Source organism: Montipora foliosa, chromosome 8, assembly GCF_036669935.1.
Source record: "Montipora foliosa isolate CH-2021 chromosome 8, ASM3666993v2, whole genome shotgun sequence".
NCBI lineage: Eukaryota > Metazoa > Cnidaria > Anthozoa > Scleractinia > Acroporidae > Montipora > Montipora foliosa.
The window spans coordinates 13,361,892-13,374,391 of NC_090876.1; the positions used below are offsets into that span (position 1 = coordinate 13,361,892).

General features: G+C 40.5%; 1 protein-coding gene across 1 annotated transcript in view; it reads left to right on the plus strand.

Moving 5' to 3' along the window:
• LOC138012722 (uncharacterized) overlaps window positions 1-12,500 on the plus strand; it is an 86,744-nt gene that overhangs the window by 26,554 nt on the left and 47,690 nt on the right. The window contains exons 14-21 of the mRNA XM_068859594.1: window positions 520-890; window positions 1,201-1,420; window positions 2,818-3,366; window positions 3,897-4,448; window positions 6,953-7,513; window positions 8,305-8,394; window positions 8,990-9,559; window positions 10,009-10,560. Coding sequence (XP_068715695.1) covers window positions 520-890; window positions 1,201-1,420; window positions 2,818-3,366; window positions 3,897-4,448; window positions 6,953-7,513; window positions 8,305-8,394; window positions 8,990-9,559; window positions 10,009-10,560 — 3,465 coding nt within the window. The remainder of the gene's footprint in view (window positions 1-519; window positions 891-1,200; window positions 1,421-2,817; window positions 3,367-3,896; window positions 4,449-6,952; window positions 7,514-8,304; window positions 8,395-8,989; window positions 9,560-10,008; window positions 10,561-12,500) is intronic.

Sequence of the window (12,500 nt, forward strand, 5' to 3'; positions counted from 1 at the left end):
TTAACAATAGGAAAATCCGCGAAAGAGATCTAAAGAATGTTTTACCAAAGAATCAAGGAAGATTTTATTTTGTACCTTCATTTTTGCTAAATTCCTAATCGGTTTTGGTTAAATATATCATGAATTCAAACTAAATAATTTAAAGAAATGTTTTTAATGGAGCAAGGGACGAAGTATATTTGAGTCCGCAAGGACTCACAATCAAATGTGTAGTCTATCCCTTGAAATAAACTATTTTACAGTTCTGTGCTCAGCTACCAAGATGCTGGAGTTGACCTTGCTTTGATACAAAACTCGTTGCTTTTCTTATGTAAATCATTTTGTTGTAATGCTAACGAGTTTCTATTTACATAAGAAAAGCAGTGAGGTTTGTATCTATTCAAAGGCTTGGTAACGGAGCACAGAACTATATAATGATCTATTTGGAACCAACAAAAAGTGTTCTTAGCTTAATCTGTAACGAGTTCAATGGCTTTTTGCAGCCCTGCATGAAAATATTATTTTTTCTTGTGTTTCTAGATCCAAAGATACCAGAGAACTTTGTGGGAGGCGATGTTGTCCTTATCGTAGACTCTTCGTCTGATGTTTCGCCTTTCGAATTTGAAAAGGAGAAAGAATTCGTGAAAGCTTTGACAGGTGCAATGAGTGCGCCTTCGTCGAGCGTGCGCAGTGCCTTAATAGCTTACGGTAACAGGGCGCAGGTGATGTACAATCTTAACAATGAGATGAATATCACTGAGTTACATAGAGCTATCGACTCGGTGGAGGCAACTGGTGGAGAGAGAAGAATGGACCGCGCTCTTGAAGAAGGCGTAAGACTCCTGAGGAACGCCGCTGATCGATCTACTCCAAAAATCATGCTCCTGATCACAGCAGGGTCACACGTCCAGGTAGGGGAGTAAACGTAGTGTATTAACTATTTATGTGATCAATAGTTGTGTGACAAACAGGAATCAGTCTATTGATTTCTCATGTAGGTAGAGCCTCATGGATTCGCATATGGAGTACGTTCCACTCAGCACCAAAAAGAAATTCATTTCAACGACAAACGATGCAGAGATTTTGCCAAAAGTTAACTTGAGAAAAAAAAACTTTCCTTCTGAATCCGTGAGAATAAAATTCAAATGTATCTTTAAAGAAACACCGTTTGGGGTAAACTTGTCAAACCTGTTAAAATTAAATTGTGTTTTAATTCCGCAGGAAGAGGGAGCACAGTCGCTATCTTCTTATGGCGCAGATTTGGAAACACTTGATGCAAATCCATTTGTTCTTGCTATTGGTGGAAAAGCCAGAAAACAAGAACTAGAACCGGTGGTAAAAGATTCTGAAGACGTCTTCACGGTTAAGAGTTTTGAAGGTTTACCATTAATCCTTGGAAGACTAGCATTTTACATAGCACAGAGGACCCTTGACAATACAGGTATATAAGAGCCTGCTTTGGTAATATCCTTTTGAAAATGGCTACTGAGTTCTTCATTGTTATATGCATATCCTGATTATATCTACTAGTTATTTGTTGAATTTTGCACGTTTTAGCTGGGTCTTAAAAGTTTTTTACTCCACCTCAAGCGTTGCTTCTTCTTAAGCCACTCTACTGATCTAGCGACCATGCATTGTTGCATCTCAAGGCCGTATTTTTACTAGAGGACGTACAAGAGTCCAGACACATTAAATATCTGGCCGCAAGTGCGACTAATATAAATACGACACGCACTTAACTTCAACGGCTAAAAATCAAATTCATGATTTTTTCCAAAAGATAGTGGTATTTAATCACCAAAGAGACTGTGTGCCCGTCATTGCTAAGTGCGTCCCAGTTTAGTGCGTCTCGTCTTTATACTACAAGGCTTAGACGTCTGAGACGAGTAAGACGTCTGTTAACCTCACGTTTAATCGTCTGACGTTTAATGCGTCCACCTTATTTCCCGTATTCATACTAGTCGTCTAAGACGTCTTAGACGTCCTCTAGTATAAATACGGCCAATCGGTAACTGACGGATTAGGGTAGATGAAGCCGTTTTCCAAAAGTAAAGGGAGCAGACCTGTAAACAAGCTAAAAACCTGGTAGGATGCTGATATGCCTACGGGTGCAAGATATGTGGAGTATACACTGATGCAATTCCGCAACGTTTCGTAAACTCCAAGTTGGGTTTCTAAACTCGTTTATATTTGTAGAGATGTATTTTTTTCGATTTTGACTCGAAGATACAAGGAGAAAAAAATCTTTACGGGAGACAAACCCATCGCCCTCCGTTATTCATGCATTGGTATATGGAGCTCTACGAGATCCGTGAAAGTTAGGCCATTAACGTAAGCTCCCCTTTACAACCCCTAATTTCATTGGATCCCTTTAGGATACAGCTCTATTGTTTTTAGAGTTAGGGTCCATCGTTGATTGGTTGTTTGTTTTGGTCTATTGTTTTCTGAACCGATCCCAAGAGCCGTTGTAATAGCTGCGTACTGACCCGTAAGTTCATATGACAATAGGAGGTTTTCACGTGACGTCATCGCCGCTATGTTGTTGGACGAATCAAAAGATCTCTCATTAGCCTCCTTTGTTTGTCCACCAGAAGTCGTACATTTTTCTATTGTTATTGGTGTCTTTAGTGATTATTTGAAAACGTCTTATTGCCCTGCTTTACTGCTTGGTCTGAAATTGAATGTGATTGTGTTTATTTCAACCTTTCGCATTCGAAATATGGCTCTCTTGCAAGAGTAATATAGAAGACTATAGACGGTTGAACGTAACGAACAGTTAGTAAGTTAGGTTAGTAAGTTTATTTTTAATCTCTTTTCTTTTTCCTTTTTCCCATTCAGTTCCAGGGTTAGATGTTGTGTTTGTCATGGACTCTTCATCTGGGGTCACTACAAGTAACTACGCAAACCAGAAAGAAGCCGTGAAGGCCATGGCTAGGTCCCTAAACGTTCCTTCAGGCAAATCGAGAGCAGCTGTCATAACATACGGTAACCGTTCAAGCCTCGTCATCACGTTCAACGGTTACCGCACTTTTTCTGCCCTTGAAGGCTCTATTGACCTTGCGCCAATAATAGGAGGAAGGAGACGCTTAGATAGGGCTTTAGTCAGAGCTGGCATAGTTATGTCAGCGGCGAGAAGTTCTTTTCGCAAGATCGTTGTCCTCTTCACATCCGGAAAAACTGACCCTTCTTCAATTGATCTGTATACATCTGCTAAGGGCATTTTTCAACACAATGCCGAACTGTTTATATTCGCGATTGGCAAAACAACATATGCTCCAGAACTCTTTGCTGTGGTGACCAAGCAGGAGCATGTTTTCAGCCTTCCGTCCTTCACGGACTTAAAGAGGGAGTCCAAGGAAGCAATCAGGAGTTTGGTGCGAAGACCATGTACGTACACTTCAAATTAAAATGGATGAAGGACTTATTAGTGGTTTCGCCTCAACCTCTCCTATATAAGACGAAAAAGTTAAAATTCTTGTTTTCGTGCACGCTTTTCCTCGTTGTGTTAAAGCATCGATTGGTGCATCATGTACGTTCCTCTTTCTTCTTCGGTGGTGATGATTCGTTTCAGGGCATGAGGTTTAGAATGGATCAAGATGGTTTCATTTCATAAGTAACAAATCTCAGCTGTAACAATTTACACGGAAACACAGAATTTAACCTGATTAAAGAGAGTTCAGAAATCTCGCCTAAACTCAGAGAGAAGTTTCGAAAAAAAGGTATTGCGAGATTTCGTCAGAATTTTGCACCTCAGTCACCACTGGTTTGCGTTACGGTGAATTCGGCTCGTGGCATTGTGTGACATCGTGACGCTATCACGCATCCGACTTTGTGTCAAATTGTCATGTTGCGTTATAGGTTACCTTTAACTGCTCTCTAGTCAACCTTTTCCAATTTACCAATCTTTGTATTTTCAGCCCCAGAAACCTATGGAAACTTCACCACTGATTTAATCTTCCTCGTGGACTCCTCATCTAGTGTTAATCGGCAGCTGTTCGACCGACAAAAAGCCTTCGTCAAATCCATGGTCCAGTCTCTCGATTTCTCACCTGAAAAATCACGTGTTGCGGTGATAAGCTACGGAAGCAGACCAAGCATAGGGCGCTTCTCATCTTCTGCAAACAAGGACACCATCTCTAGTCGAGTAGACAATTTGCGATACGTATCTGGTAGACGTAACATTTCTAAAGCTTTAGAAGGATCTTCTTCGCTGCTGGAGAAGGGTCGAGAATCCGTCTCGAAAGTTCTCGTCCTACTTACAACTGGTAGCGAGCCTTCTCTAACAGGCCCTTCACAAATTCTTAAAGAAAGAGGCGTTAAGTCATTTGTGATTGCCGTTGGGGCCGCGATTGACAAGGAAAAGTTGAATCCTGTTGTTGATGAACCACGTGATATTTTCTCCGTCGCAACACCCCTAGAACTAACCTGGAGGAGTCATTCCATTGTGGATGAAATAGCCAAGAGAGCAAGTACGAGATTTGGTTTCCTAGATCTTCTGTTCACCTCAAAGTACATGAAACACGCAGCCATTTTTTTCTGCATTCAAATCAGATATTCGTGGTAAAAAAAGGTAGCAAGTCGAAATAAGGGCATGCAGCAAAGACCAAAAATATAGGGACTAGGATGACAGTCTAACTTGATCTTCCAAAAAAAGCATATAACTGGAAAGTTAAATATATGTATATATATGCATATATATATATATATATATATATATATATATATATATATATATATATATATATATATGCAGTTAGATATAGCTCTTTGGCATTACAAAGCTTTTGCTTTCATGTCCAAATTGAGCACTCTACTGGGATGAGTCATTGCCGCTGGCAATTGCGCATGCTCACTAGCTCGCTAGTTTGAGCACTCTGGCATGGCTTAGATGTACCAATTTCTCCTCAACTTGGACTGTGAATCCATTTGCGATCCTCCTGGGGGTGATACGTTGTTGGCTCAAGGGATCTACTTAACTGTCTATATATATATATATATATATATATATATATATATATATATATATATATATATGTATATATATATATATATATATATATATATATAACTAACTGTTATATATAACAGTTATATATAACAGTTATATATAACTAACTGTTATGGAAAACGAGGACGGACAACTTCGAGCGAAGGAAAATATATACAGTAAAAATTCTAAAAATGATAAAAAATTTAATAAAAAACGTTTCGGTCTGTGACCTTCATCAATTGCAGTGCAAGTGAATGGTAAATTACAATTTCCTTAAATACGTAATCATCTATATAATCATCTTTGTAATGTTTTGTCATCTTTTATACTGTAAACGTATTTAAGGAAATTGTAGTTTACCATTCACTTGCACTGCAACTGATGAAGATCACAGACCGAAACGTTTTTTATTAAATTTTTTATCATTTTTAGAATTTTTACTGTATATATTTTCCTTCGCTCGAAGTTTTCCGTCCTCGTTTTCCATAACAATTTTAAATTATCTTCTCGAGGTTTGGACTGTGAATCCTTTTGGATCCTTCTGGCGCAGCATCTCTGTTGGCTCGAAGCATTTTAACTTATTATATATATATATATATATATATATATAGATGTGTAGACGATGTTGGTTTGCCAACGATGATGCCTTAGAGAAAAGGATCCAAAGGATACAAGACGCTTCTTCTTTACAAAAGCATAGGTTGAATAGACAGAAGAAGATGCGAACTTTTCTCGTTTGTCTTTTAATGCAGGGACGTTTCGCCCATTCGGGCTTCTTCAGCACTGCGAATATCACTGCTTGGAGTAAAGTTTACTCCAAAGGTAAAGGTAAACTTTACTCCGAAACGTCCCTGCATTAAAAGACAAACGAGAAAAGTTCGCATCTTCTTCTGTCTATTCAACCTATATATAACTAACTGCAGACAGTACTGTTGCGGCCTTCTGGGCCTCATCAGTGCAGTGCTGATGTTTAGGATGGAGGTTGAGCTATAAAGCCACCCCAGATGTCCCACGCATGTGGTACATCCAAGTCATGCCAGAGTGCTCAAACTAGCGAGCTAGTGAGCATGCGCAATTGCTAGCGGCGATGACTCATCCTAGTAGAGTGCTCAATTTGGACATGAAAGCAAAAGCTTTGTAATGCCAAAGAGCTATATATATATATTTGGTTTCTATAGCAACTTTTCGGCACATAATGAAAATATGTAGCTGATTTGTAATATCAATCCAAACAATGCTCTCCTAATTAATTAGGCCACTTTGAAGCTCGTCATTGACTCCCATTTTCTTCTCCACCGGCAATGATATCTACTGTTTGAATGGACTTTCACTAGTTTTCAAGCTTCGCTTTCCCAATCACTTGACCATAAACTCAAAACCCCTCTTTGAGAAGTAGCTATTAGGTTTGGACAGAGGCAATTTCCAATTGAATAAATTCACTCCTATTTCAATCACCATTATGGAAACATCACCTCGCAGACGAATCACCAGGGAGCTATTTTTTCCTGTCCACAGTTAACAGGCAAACAAAATTTGGATTTGGCCCTGACATTATGATTCATAATGTGTGGGAATTTTCCTACATAAGAGGATAGGAAATCATGTAAAGTACCTTCACTGGAAAGACCCTAGTACGTACCAGGCGTAAAACGCGATCATGAAAGAGACTGGGGAAACCTAAATTCGTGTAATGATAAATACTGATTCGTTTTCTAGGGTTTCTAGGGTCTTACTCGCACCAAGATCCCCCCTACTCACCCCCCCCCCCCACTATTCCTTCCCCCCGCACCGCGGCAAAACCACTTCTTTTAGTCCTTCGCCTTGTCTTCATCATAGCTCTATTCGATCAAAAATAAGCAGAGAGACCAATGTACTCGCCTATTCTTTCCAGAATTATGAATTGGTTTCCCATTAAAAAGGACACATTAAGACTATTACCAAGAAGACAATTGCATTACTAACTGGTATATATTTTCATTATAGTATCATATTTAAAAGGAGACTTTAAAGCTGACATTGTTTTCCTCGTCGACTCCTCATCTGGTGTTACTGAAGACAGCTTTGACAGAGAGAAAACATTTATCAGTCGTCTTTCCGAAGGTCTCAATCTTTCTCCCCGAAATTCTCGAGTTGCCGTCGTTCTTTATGCCAAGTATCCTAGACTCGCTGTAAGACTAGGAATACTACAGACACCGGAATCACTTCAAGCCATTTTGGAGGGCCTCTCTCGTATTGATGGAAATCGACGTATGGACAAGGCCCTAGAAATGGCCTCCACAGTGTTTGATAACAGCAGATCGGGTGTTCGGCAAATTGTAGTGGTGTTAACAGCCGGACCACAATATGAAGACAGCAAACCTTTAATCAATGCCGTGGAACGTTTAAGAGCAATTGACGTTGATATTTACGTCATAGCTATTGGCACTCAAGTAAATAAGTCTGAGGTAACACCAGTTGTTAACAGAAAAGAAGATATACTGGAGGTGGCTTCTTTCGAACTCCTGAGCTCCAACGTGAAGCCTATACGAGATCACATTATCACTGGTACGGTCACTTTTTTGTACGCCAGCAATAGATCACATTCATAAATTGCGGCCAAAAAATTTTTCTTTTGTCCAATTGCTTTAGGACGAGGCTAATTGGTCTGATCAGCATATAGAGGGTTTTTACTCATGTGATCAGTAACGTTGTTCTTACACCGAAACAACAAAAAAAAAGGTTTGTATGATAATAGAGCTCAATTTCCGGAGAGTTAGTTGGGTACACCAACATGGCCGCTGTGAAGTCACATGAAAACACTCTATAAACAAAAAAGATAATTTATCGGCCGCCATTTATGAATACGGTCTGTTCAAAGTCTCTTCTAATGAATTCTTCCATAAATATGCAAGTTTTCTCGCGATGAAGTAAATTCAAAAAGAAGGTCATCGTGACCGTTATGGGTGTTTTTTTTTTTCGCGAAACACGGCTCCAAACTTCAGCTCTGATCAAAGATTTCCAAAGCATTTGAATTCTTTAACTAAAAGCCCGAACGTGTCATATTTTAAACAGCTGCACTTTGTTAGTCTATTAACCCTTAAAAAGAAACTGTGTTGTATGAAAACCAGAAGAGTAAAAGGAACCAGTAAGTATGATTAATTTCATTTCTTTTTACTTCCCTTCAACTGAATTTACTTTCGCGTTCAAGGCTGCAAAAACTCTTTTACTTTTTTAGAGCCATTCTTGTGACGTATGAACTATTCATTACCCAACAACTTCACTATAGATATGGTTATACCGAATTGAATGATAAAGTAATAAACTACAACAAAAAAAACATTTTCTTGATATCTTAGTACTCCAGAAGACAACGGCAAGCGTAACCACGACGACGACGCCGTCACCAACGTCGACGCCGTCACCAACGCCAACTCCTACACCAACAGGTAGTTCAGCCTTTACTTTTTTACCTTAAATTGCTTTCTGAACTTTGATTAAAGTCGTGAGGGTCAGTGTGGTTTGTTTCATAGCGTAATGCAGCAAGGAGAAGTGTGACCCTGTGTTTAGGGCGCTTGCCTTGAGATCTGGAGATCCCGGGTTCAAGACCGTTCTGACTACTGGTTTAATTTCGTCTTGGAAGCTTCTCTGCTGCACTTGCAAAGAATTAATAGGTCTACCTTCGGCTAGTTGGGGTTCTTAACAGTTGTTGTTGGTCTGTTCTGTCTTTTCGTTGATTGAACTTTATTGGCTCTCAAAAGCCGCCATGGAGGGAGGGGGGGGGGGGGGGGGGGTTGATCAAAGATTTATAAATTAGTCAATTAAGTTTGTATGTAATACTCTTGTAGCCACCTAATGAAGGAAAAGAAGCCAAACACCAGAGTATTCAGAAGGTTCGAAAAAGCACCATATGATAATCCAATAATGGGATGTTATGGTTGGCTACAACGAACAAGAATGATTGGGTGATTTTCACCATTTATACAGTGTGTGTCACAGTGAGAACTCAGAGATAATTGATGACAATTTGGTTTAATTCACCAGGAAAAACAGAGAGACCCTTGGAAATTTTGGCTGATATCGTCTTCGTTGTCGACTCTTCGTTGGAAGTAGATATGCAAAACTACGACATGGAAAAAGACTTTGTTAAGTCATTGGCCAAAAATCTAAACCTCAATCCCGACAAATCCCGTGCATCAGTAGTTATCTACAGCAATGTGGCGAGCACTGTAATCAAATTTGACGATTATTCAAACTCAACAATATTCGACACGGCGGTCGATAGCCAACCTTACTTAGGATCGGTAAGAAAAATGGACCTCGGATTGTTAGAAGCAGCGACTGTTTTAAAGAATGCAAGAAGCGGAGTCCCCAAAGTCGTTATTTTACTTACAGCAGGCCGTCAAAGTTCGCCAACAAGCTCACTGGCCAAAGCAGTAAACCCACTAGTGAAGCTTAAAGCCAAATTGTTTATCGTTGCTATTACTTCACGAATCGACGAGCGAGAATTGTTATCCCTTGTGGACAACTCTAGTGACATACTCAAAGTGCCGAATTTCGAGAATCTTGCTGGACGGTCATGGCCCATAGCGAACTACATTGTAAACAATACTGGTAAGCACTGGTGATTTACTCTTTAGTTATCAATATGACGCCGTCGGCTGCGTTAGACACCAAACATCATACCCAGATGCCTTGTTACCCACTTATCCTAGAAACCCTTTACAGTCTTTCATTAAACAGCCGGTACGCAGTCAATGTTTTCTTTTCCGTATATGAACTGCCATCTCCCTAAACAATTTGAGGCGCTAAAGAACGGAAAGAAGATAGAAGAATGAAGAGAAGTTCATTGCGTTATTAGGGCGTCCTTAGCAGGTGTGAGGTCGTACCGAAATAAGAAAGGCACTCACTTTATTATTCAGTGTTCTCATGCAGAAAACTTGCTTTCATTAATTTTACTGTACAAATAACGTTTTGTGATGTATCTAAGCCGCGTTAGCTATGCAATCATTGTAGTTAATTAGACGCAAACAATTAACGCATTGCACATTTTGAACTTGCAGACAAAAACCCAGTCAATGTCATATTCCTTGTGGACACCTCGATCGCCATCACTTCACGGGACCTGGCAAAAGAGAAAAACTTTGTGAAGTCCTTGATTCGAGCGTTTCAGATCCCATTAATGAACTCAAAGATGGCAGTCTTACCGTACGGTTCGTCCACAGTGTCGTCAAAGAAGCTTATCGGTTACAGGTCGTTGAATGAATTTGATGAGGAAGTTGATTCTCTGCAGCTTTTAAGTGGCTCCCGAAGAATGGACGTAGCCTTGACTACTGCAAAAGATCTCCTTCAGCAGGAGAAATCTCCAGGGCGTCATATCATTGTGTTATTGACCGCTGGAAGACAGGCGTTGGGGTACCGAGGGGAGCAGCTTAAGGATTCTGGCAAGGCCGCAAAAGAGGCTGGTGCTGAAGTTTATATAGTAGCTATTGGCAGTGAACCCAGTGGGGAAGAGCTAAGGCCTAGTGTCACTGATTTTCAAAATATCTATCAAGTTGGTTCTATCGAGTTCCTCAAAAGGGAAGCCCTGCCCATCGGAAAGGACATCATTCGTGGTGAGCTTAGAAATATTTCTTTGAGATGTTTTCCTAAGAATGAAGACGATAGATAAAATTAGGTACTAGATACGTTACTGATGGGCACGCTTGATTTTTATTGTGAGCTACGTACGAAATGAAAGTTTTCTTGAACTTGTCTTCGTTTGTCTCTTAGAAGATGTGGCTAGACAACAAGATTACAATGCTTCAAAGACAATTTCGATGCCTTAACAGTTCCCGCATTACATTCCGTCGCACGAGCAGTAGAGAGATTTAGTCAAGTGAAGCTATGATCCTCGCAGTCATGAACGCAATTTGAGCAATTACGTGGAGAAGCCTGAAAATTTCAGGACTTCAACGTTAAAGTCCTGAATTTTTCAGGCTTCTCCACGCAATTGCGAAAATTTCGTTCATAACTGCGAGGTCATAGCATCACTTGCTTTCATATCCGCAGTTCAATAAATGATTCATTTCATATATCATTTCGTTCAGAGAGATTTAGCTTTACATCCACGTGAAACTGCAAACGCGAAAAAGGCAGGCTGCCGCAGGCCAAAAGATCATGAATTTTCTCATGTTCTAACTTCGCTTTCTCTTTCGAGAAGTTTTTTGAAAGCTGTGGATATCAGGCATGGAATGAACTGAAATCAAACAAGTTCCTTTGCCACTTGCCGTATGCAGTAAACGATATGATAAATCTCTGTAATGAATTCTCGGATTTCACACGACGTCACCGCCGCCGTTTCGGTACCCCGACCCAGTCCCCCGGGAATTGAACTTCATTGTTATGCAAAAGTTTTCTTTTCTTTTCGTTCAATCGAACGTTAGTTGACTATCGGCTGCCATGCGGGAGGTCGCGAGTTCGACTCCGGTCGGACCAACACTCAGGGTCTTAAAATAACTGAGGAGAAAGTGCTGCCTTTGTAGTTACATCCGCAAATGGTTAAGACTTTCAAGTCTTCTCGGATAAGGACTATAAACCGTAGGCCCCGTCTCACAACCCAGTGGGACGTAAAAGAACCCACACGCTATTCGTAGAGAGTAGGGCATGGAGCTCCCGTTGTTGTGGTCAGGCCTCATTTCATTCATTCATGTGCTGGGTGAGATCGCTAATGGACTGATAGTGGCTGCCAGAGGCGCCTATATATGCTGATGTCCGATCTCACCCATACATCACTTGCTAGTAAACCGCATTTGAATATGTCAATAGAAAATGCGCTATATAAATTCATTACCATTACCATTACCATCACCATCGATCCAAGTTGTTTGTCAGTGTCCAAATGCAAATCACTTTTGCTTAATACACATTCAGTGTCGCCTTAGAGGAAAACCCCTGTACAACGAGTTGATTCTGAAAGAAGTCTCATCTTAACCCAATGGTTTTCTTTCTGTATTAAGTTCAAATGCAAAATGTTGCTCTAGATCTGAGCCCTTCGATCTTGCTAGATATAAGATCTTCCCGGTTGAGAGGTGGTAAGATCGTAGCTTAGCTTGCTTGCAGGCTACCTGGCAGCTGTGGTTCAGTTGGTTGAACACCGGGCTGCCATGTGGGAGGTCGTGAGTTTGACTCCGACCTGACCAACACTCAGGGTCTTAAAAGTGCTGCCTTTGTAACCTACACCGCAAATGGTTAGACTTTCAAGTCTTCTCGGATAAGGACTATAAACCGTAGGTCTCTTCTCTTTCCTTTTGGTCAACACTGGGGGACTTTAAAGAACCAAAACACCGTTCGAAAAGAGTAGGGGCAAGACCCCGGTGTTGTGGTCTGCCCTCACGTGGTTGGGTGGGTGGGTGAGATCAAATGTAGCGGCAGCCAGAAGCGCCATTACAAGCTGACGTTCGATCTCACCCGAGAGAAAGAAATGTAAACCTCTTACCGTCGTGATATGTGCGATATATAAATCCTAAACCATAAAGCACTTCGCTGGAAAGATCTTAGAATATGTATGACGCAT